Source organism: Xiphias gladius, chromosome 12, assembly GCF_016859285.1.
Source record: "Xiphias gladius isolate SHS-SW01 ecotype Sanya breed wild chromosome 12, ASM1685928v1, whole genome shotgun sequence".
Taxonomy (NCBI): Eukaryota; Metazoa; Chordata; class Actinopteri; order Istiophoriformes; family Xiphiidae; genus Xiphias; species Xiphias gladius.
In genome coordinates, this window is record NC_053411.1 from 2462535 (window position 1) to 2471546 (window position 9012).

Genomic DNA, 9012 nt, shown 5'->3' on the forward strand with positions numbered 1-9012 from the left:
CTCTAATCTGTATTGCACACACACCGTACAATGATAGTGCCTCATAATACATATAGATGTGTGTTAAATTCAGCTACAGCATATTATACTACAGGCAACATAGCAACACGGATAACTACCGAGATATAGGACTTTGTGTAATACTGTAAATGAAAACTCCCGTAGTAACAAGTTGGCACTCATTGCTGTAGCATTATGGGAACTGTCTGTCTTTCCAATAAAGAAAGCAGGAGAGGGTAAGGCACTTTGTAAGAGACTGAGAGATTCAAAGGCACAGAGGGGAGGGGGGGCACACACAGTGCAGCTCTAACAGGATTACTCAACAGGGACAGTCTGTGCATTTAAAGCAGATAACGGGGAAACCGTTGGCACGGCTCGGCTCGGTCTTTCTGTGGCCGTTCTACAGTTCTCCTCCGTTCTGGTTGTGTCTGTCTCCCGCCTGCCAAGGACAACGCGCAAAAAACACAGAGTGGTAAAAGCTTTGAATGACTTCGGGGCTCCGTTGAGCTGCCTCAAGGTGCGAAGTGAGTCAGGAGGAGACCGGAAACCCAGGGAAATTGCCTTCAAAATAAAACGGGTTTTCTTTTCTTTTTTTCATAATTCAAAATTTCTTTATAACCACAGTACTGCCAAAGCGTTATCACAGTGTAATTGTATTAATTCTGTATGCAAGAAAAAAAGACGAATGCTTGGACAATGCTACACTGTACTGCTACTACACTATGTACAGTACGATGCAGCATGCAAATATGAAAGTATACTACCATGAAAGAAAAATAATCATTAAAGACAAGAATATATCTGTTAAGATGAGATGTAACTGTAATTATGACAACCATAGAAAGAAGAGTTCAAATAAAAATCAAAAAGATGAGGCAGATTTGAAGAATCTAAGGACAATTTCACAGCCGTTCTGCTGGCTTTCTCTTATATGGTGATGTCGTTTTTTTCCTGTGTAAAAAATGAAAGTTGTATCGGTGTGAGAGTATGTCCAAATCTTTGTGATACATTATTTCCATCACTCACAGAAAAAATGTTTTTGCCTTATTATTCAGAATACAAATTCAGTCCAATCAGGGAAGAGCTCAACTTTAAACATTTATGTTGTCCTAGCATTAGCCACTAGCTGCCTACTTTGTCACTCAAGCTGACTATTTTGCAGATCACATGTATTTACAACAAGACTTGGGTTTCTCAACCTGTCCTGGCCCATCACCCCATTAATATGTCACAAAATGGCCTCTCACTTTACTAATTACAAATTACCAGTCGGATTTGATTGCGCTAATAACACAGACGTTATTAACACAAGATGATTTGTGGTGTATTACCAAGTTATTAGACAAGCGGATATTAGAAATCTCTCTACAACTGTCTGCATGAGTGATGTCAGGTGGGGTGCCAAAAGCGATGCTGAAACACTGAATGGGCCCATGTTTTCCCCAGACCAAAACTGGAGCTGTGCCCCTTCCAAGTCCGAGTCCGCTGTTTTAGGTCTGTTTGATCTTCTTGCAGTGGTACGGGCTCTCACCATTAGCTTTATTCCTAAACTCGTCTTTCCATGTCCTATCTTGTCAGGCATATTTTTATTCTTGATTTCTTAATATTTGTTTGGGACAGTTGATTTTCCTCTTTAGTTTGGTGTCGGTTATAGTCTACAATACATAGTAATTAAAGCATCTTTTTTTTTTCTTACATTCCGAGTCATTATATTTACATTGGTGCCTATTCAGCTTTGACAATATTGTGCTGTGTTGGTCATGCCAATAAAGCAGATCTCATGTCTATGTAGTTCTCCTGGGACCTCTAAAAAGTGTTACGTCACAACCTCTGGGTTTTATTCTGAAACTCAAAGCCGGAACCCCGCTATTATCGCGCGTGGAACTTGACGCTGGTACCTGTCAAACAGTCTCCCGTCCCCCAGACTGTTTCACTGAAATGCCGGCTGGCTTCAGGCTCTCAGGGCTCATCAGTCACGCAGCGTGCTGGCTTTCGCTGGCGAAATATATGCTGAAATCCCCGGGTTACATAATACCGTTTTATAGACCTGACCTTTCGTCAAGGGACTGAACGCCGGCTCACACAACGTTTTTCTCGTCAATCCCGGGGGATTTTATTCTTCTCTGCATCGCCCTGCATTGCAACGGAATGGGAGCAATGGATGAATTTAAAGTGGGACGTGGATACAGGTTGAAGGACCGGGGACAACAGGAGGAACAGAAGCCTGCAGTAGCCTGATATAGCGCTCATGGCCAGCATGACCTACATACCACAGAGCTTAAAGGACACATCTCCAGGACATCTCTGCTGTATGGATCCATTAGACAGTAACTGACGTGCTGTTCAACCTTGTAACACAGTAATAAGTGACCTTCGTTTTTATTTCCTGCAGCAGGACTATGCATGACACGTGAATGTGTATACGACTGAACAAAGACAATCATCCATGCAGACCATGTCCTATGCAAAATAAGGGAGCAAGACCAAGAGCATGATAAGAGTTACGTGCTGGATGTTTTGCTGATCTTCTGTAAAGCTCTGGGGTCAAAGAGGAAATCAGAAGGAAAGTTAATCAAGCAAGTGGCCTGAGGCTTCTGGATACTACACTCTCCCTGCCATTCTCTCCCAGGAAACTGCTAGAATATAGACCGGCTCTGTTCTTTAGATTAGCCTACAGCGAACGAGACTGGCAGTGGAGCCAAGATCAAAGGTCCAAAGAAGAGCAGGGTTGAAAGGTCCTTTTGGGCTAGAACAGCCTGCAAATGCCTTATCAACTCATGAGCAACAGATTGTAAGGCCGTGGTCGCTAATAATGCTGTGATCAGCAATAAAGTCAACAGCCAAGTAATAAAACCAGAATAACTTTGCTGGAAAAGTCAGATCCTAATAGATTTTTGTGGCTGTCAGCAACTTAAACTGTTGCAATCATGCTTCTGAACTGTGGTCAGCCATTACCTCTTCTGAGGCATACAGATGTGCCACCTCGGGTCATAGAAAACTTTATCCTGACTGGCTACCGCTTCCCAAACTACAGCCTGAGGGATTGCTTACTTTCAGCATTCAGGCCTACCAATGAAACAGGCAACTTCTGGACGCACTTCCTCCCAGTTTTCATTTTTTTATACCATTTTGTGGAGGTGTTTGGTTGGGAGGGTGCACCACATGGTGATGCCCCGTTCTTCTATCCATTGTGGAACTACTTTATTGGTGTGTTCTGTCTGCTAATGGCTAGCAGCATGGCCCACCTGCTCAATTCGATGTCTCTGGTTGTAAGAGAAGTCTGCTTCTTCGTGGATTACGGCACTATTAGTTCCTACACTGTTGGCTCATCATTGGCATACTACTACTACATCCACCCTCGGGCAGGGATAGTGGAGACAGGAGGCCATAATGGCTCCCATATGGACTTGAAACATGAACCACCAGGGACTTCAACATCATCCTATGCAATCCCAGAGTTCAGTGTATTCTTTGAGACCTTCTACATCCCGTGCGCATGTGTTGTAGCAATCATTTGTGTCTTATCTTGCTGCAATACTCGCCAGAGGTGGAGGCAGCATCGATACGTCATCCGGACCCTTGTTTTCCTCCTCCCATTCCTCATCTCTTCCACACCGGTCTTCTATCGCCTCCTCACCAGATCGCCTTATTCCACCAACTCCTCCTCCTTTGTTGCTTCCGGTTCCATGCCCAATTTCTTCTATCGCCACTGCCTCTGGCTGCTGGTATCAGCCGTCTTCAACATCAGCAAGTTCCCAGAGCGGCTGGCCCCAGGTCGCTTTGACATCTGGGGGCACAGCCACCAGTGGTTCCACTGCTGCACGTTTTTGTCCATCCTCGATGAACTTCACATGATCAAAGCTGAGGTGAGGGCCATCCTGCTCAGCCCGACTCTGCTGCTGCCCCCTGCCACCCTCTCCCGCCTACCTGGACCCACCATAGCCTCCACCTATGGGGTGATGCTCCTCCTCCAGACCACCATCATCTCCATCATCGTGTGGTTCTCCTGGTGTGCCAACTGCATCTATGGACCTCAGAGAGACCAGCTAGCAAAGGAACACCTCAAGAAACCACTGAAATGTCACTGATCACACAGACATCTTTCTCAATCATGTCGAGGCGAAGGGAGATTTGCACATGCGTACAGAGCCATGCCACAAAGAGAAGCACACAAGTAAAACAATATTTCCCAGGCGATTTCAAGTCCCTCATATGTTCCAAACCCTTTTGGGAGCATTTTTCAAGCTTTTACAAGGGGACATTGGAGACAAGGGGAGATGAAAGGATTATATTCTGAGCTCACCACAGGGTGGCTGTCTGCTTGAGTGGATACTGAAAGACCTTGCCAGCTCTTTCCCCCGAGCTGTTCCAGCCTGTTCCAAGAGGATGTCAACAGCAGTGGGGATATTAACTACCTCTAGGGGCTGCAAACTTGAGGACAGAGGAAAGGTGGCTGTACCCAGGAGAACACATGTTCCGTATAGCATTTTGGTAATGTGGCTACAAGTCAGCGTGACCATTTACAGAAGATGTCGATGAGTTTTTTGATGTCCCTCTTTCCTCTGACCTTAAACGGTATCTTTGGAAAACTCTCCACTATGGCTTCAGTTGAGCCCATTGTTTCACTCTGAATTAATCCTTTTGTCTGACCTTTGTTAACCATACCTTCCTCTAACGTACACAAACACCCATGCAGTCTCATTTCCTCTCCCTTTCCAAGTGACCCTTGCAGCAGGAAGTGCAGTGGCCTTGCTGACGCAACAGAAATAGCTGAGAGCTCATATCAGTCTTACATTAAAGCACTTTTAAGGGGCCGGTCGAATTTGCCCTCTCATTAAGAAGCCATACTCACTTTCTAACCTTAAGGGACACATAACATTTCTTAAGCAAATAACGATGTCCTGATGACATGTTCTGTTGGAATACTTGAGTTATTTCTATGTGAAATGGATTCATGGTGCAGTCAATACATCTGCTGTTTGTATGGTTTTTTACTACACTCATGACAAGTTCCCCATACATCATGTTCACATTTCTTAAAGTACTCTACTACAGATTAACCGTGAGACAAATCTGTTGTTTTCTAATCAGTATGAATAGCACATAAGATTTTTCTGGAGCACAAGGAAGTGGTACTCACTCTGTAGAGGCGTACCTCTGTGCTGATGGATCATGTTAGTAAAATCTATCATTCCAAAAAAAAACAACAAAACTGGGCAGCAGTTCCCATTAGAAGGCCTGCATTGTGAACATAGGTGAAATTAGGACGGTGTCCACAAAGACTTTTCATGTCATCTGATGTACAGCAACTTCTCCGAGCAAAAGCCATACATTAGAAAAAAGACAGCTGAAATAATGGCAATATTTTAGTAATACTATGTTATCAGGAATGTCCTGGATAGTTTTGCACTTGACAGATAGATCAGCTTAATAACTCACCTAGCAGTTTGTACCTTTCTTGTATCATTACATTTCGAATCAAAGAGCTAACCATCAGTTTTTCTGAAAGGTATATACCAGTCAATCTTTGAAAACCTCAAATGCTCATTTAACAACACTTGCTGCTGTTCTGAGGGTATTTTCATAAGCCTCAGAAGTCCCCCCAACCAAAAAAAGATGGTCTTTTTAATCTTATAAGCAAATGATAAAAAATACAATCTTTTTATATTCTGGGGGCTCCGTATTCTAACCAACCACCTGGAAAAAGACCTATTTTGTTGGCAGCATCATAAAAAAGACTTCAAACCTGTTTCCTAAAATGCATCATTCCTAATCCAAACAAAGATAATAGCACAAAATGTCCTTGGTAAATTTGAACAAAGTAAACCAAAAGTAAAAAGTGTTTTATTAGTTTTATTTGTCTAAATCAGCGTTATGTTTTATTACGTTATATCTCTATACAAAAATATGTGTTTTTTTGTGTTTTACGAAACAAGCAAAGATATATCATTCTCAGCTAGCTGGATACGAAACAGAGACAAAATTTGGGAAACGGGTCAAAAATATTGTTTATTGTGCAGTGGATTGAATACTTTTTCAGGGGCTTCAGTGGTATTTATTGTTTCAGAAGAACGGATGCTTTGGGCTGTGACTCAAATACAATGGTAATACATGAGAGGCACAAACTGGAGCTATAGTTCATCATGTAAACCTTACCAGAGAAGCTACCATCTATTTACTCAACTTTTAACAGCATGAAGAAAGGTTAGCCTTATTGCCGGCAATTATTTCTGTACTGTAGGATCGTATCCTGCCTGCACCCCCCCCCTTGTTGAAATACCTGTGTAGACATCTGTTTTTCTCTCCTTCTTGTTTGTTTCAAGAATTCTGCTGCCTGACCTAAACTCTGCAGGCCCCATTTCATTTCGTAAACCTTTGGACTTGGGCCAGGTTCGGCTTTGGTTGCCATAAATGTTATTTATCAAAAAGTTCTCTTTTATTCTCTCGGATTGTGCCAATTATCTGAGTCCATGCTTGTCGTGTGTTTCAAGTAGATATGCAATGTCCAGAACGAAGGGGGAAAGAGAGGAGGTGTAGCGAATGTGTCACATTAGCCTGGTAAGCTAACGGTCAGTAACATCCCAACCAAAAAGAAAACTGGGATATTGTCACACTCATACTTATGTGAATGACGGGCATTATGCGGTCCACAGCACAGTTGTGCTGGCTGCCAGATTTTGGCATTTTCACTTCTGCTTTGTCACATTTAGCTGCAGGTCCAATTCTGTTCAGTAAAGTCAGCGTTTTTCTGTCCTCAACAAAGAGTCAATGAGGTGGGACCAACTGTGAACAGGACCCTGCCTGCCGAAGTGTCCATGAACAAGACATTTAGTGCTGCTGTGTTCCCGAGCCTGATGAGGGAACAGGAAACAGGATTTCAGTCGAGCATTTTTAAAAGTAATGCCTTTGTTCTGAGTTCATGTGTACACTGGAAATGGCCCATGACTGTCAGGGTCTCAGATGAAGATTAATTAGGAGAATGTGTGTTTTCTTTTGTGTCATGTCCTTGGTGATTTTGTCGTCAAGCAGTCTTTCTCAGAGGGAGCTGCATTTTGAATGTAAGCTCTTCCTCGTACGTCACATTTACATGTTGATAACTTTGTCGGCGTCTAATTTCAGAAGATGTTATGATTACCACTGTGTTACTTCCTCTCATAGCTGCGCATTTACTTGTGTTTCGTTGCGTTCACTTGCACATGAGAAAATTATTGGAGAAGGAAGCGGAGTTGTTTATTATGTACGACAGTGGAATGAGTACATAAGGACCATATTGAGTGGTTGTTGTAATCATGCTGTTATGGTGCACTTTAAAGCTTCTTTAATATCCTCACAATGTTCCTCTAAGGGTCAACCCTGCAGTACTGTATTATTTCAGCACATTTCAGGTTTAGGCAGTGCTTTCTAATGAATAGTCAGAGATTCATCAGATAACGATGCGTCCAGTGTGAAAGCGATGTTTCTACCTCAATACAGCCTTTGTGTCACTCTGTCACTGAGAAGAACCATCGTTGAAACAGATTTCGTCCGCTCGCCCTCTCTAGACTGTGGCTGCCAGACTTGACAGACTTACAGACTATCTTACCTAGTGAAGTACTCAGGGGTGACTGAAGAACGACATTAATACATTATTTACACATGCACTTAAATGATGAATTACTAGAGGTGGAGGTTAATTATAGTACTGTCTGTTAATGCTGAAAAAGTGAAAACCCTCCTCCATTATGTCAATGGATGTATCGAATAGCACTAACAATATGGATGATTTGAGTTTTATTGAATAAATTATGCAGAGAACTGTTATCATTGTGGCTCTTTATTAATTGTACTGTGTAAAGGTTTATTATGGGTTGGGTTTTGTCAAGATGTGGCTTTATATTTAGTTTTAATTAGTCCAAATTTGATTTTGTTGTCTTTTTTTATCCATAGCAATGTTTGTTCCTGTATTTGGTCGACGACTGGATTGCCATTCAATTTGCTAGTCGTTTAAGATCCCTAGAGCACAAAACCTGATGATTTTAATCAGATCTTTAATGATTTCCACTCGCCCAAGAAGTCCCACTTAAACTTTTGACTGAGATTCGTGTTAGCCTCACCTGTACATTGGGAGCAATGCCAACATAATGCTAAACAACAGCTTCATACAACAACATGCTAAATATGGAGCCTCAAAGTGGCCAATATTGAATAAGTAAATCACTAAACAAATAATAATATGAATAATTGTGTAAAATACATTAATGAACCAACAAATTGTGAACTAATTTAACATGCTACTAAAACTCAGCTTAATATGAAATTTTATGCTAAAATTTAGCTATGAACTTGCTATGTAATGATAACAACCTAACATTCTCTGACAGTTTAAACCTAATACGCTACAAATCAGTATATGGACATGCAAACTATGATTGTCTAATGTTAGTATGCTAACGAAAAATTAATAAACTGGAATGTTAACACACTAATGTCAGGATTGTAACGTGCTATGTCACATACTAAGTGTCAGCATAACTCCCAATTAGCAGTTATGTTAACCTTCTTAGCCATTTTGAAAATACACTCATCAAGTTTTGTTTTCTAGTGTGTGATGAGCAGCACCTTGCAGAGCTGCTAGCAGGGCTGTAGACGTTTACACTTCCCGGGTTAAGTGAAACGAGGTCATTGGTTTTCAGAGGTTTGAATAATTCAAATGTTTTCAAATGAGTTTCAGCCAAAAGGCTGATCTGCGAATCCAGCGCTCCCCCAGCTTTTCGTGCATATGTACAGTATCTCTGTGTGAGTATGTGCACATGCTGTAGGTGTCCCGGACCTTGGCCGGCTCATGCATGTGTGCAACACGTGCACCTGGCTTTTTATGTCAAACTCTACTCCTCCCCCACACCAGCTTTTTCCATCCCTCTGTCTCTTTTTACTCTGGCGTCCTGAGTCACAAACAAAGGTTGGTGAAACATGAACTACACAGAGAAGATCCTCCTCAACCAGAGTTACTGCTAAACCAATGGAGTCTCACTA

General features: G+C 42.0%; 1 protein-coding gene across 1 annotated transcript; it reads left to right on the forward strand.

The window, feature by feature from the left end:
• The first annotated feature begins 1918 nt into the window (after positions 1-1918).
• Positions 1919-7777, forward strand: paqr9 (progestin and adipoQ receptor family member 9). The gene has a single exon (XM_040140319.1). It carries the CDS (start codon positions 2928-2930, stop codon positions 4086-4088), a length of 1161 nt encoding a protein of 386 aa, XP_039996253.1. The 5' UTR covers positions 1919-2927; the 3' UTR covers positions 4089-7777.
• The last annotated feature ends 1235 nt before the right edge of the window (positions 7778-9012 follow it).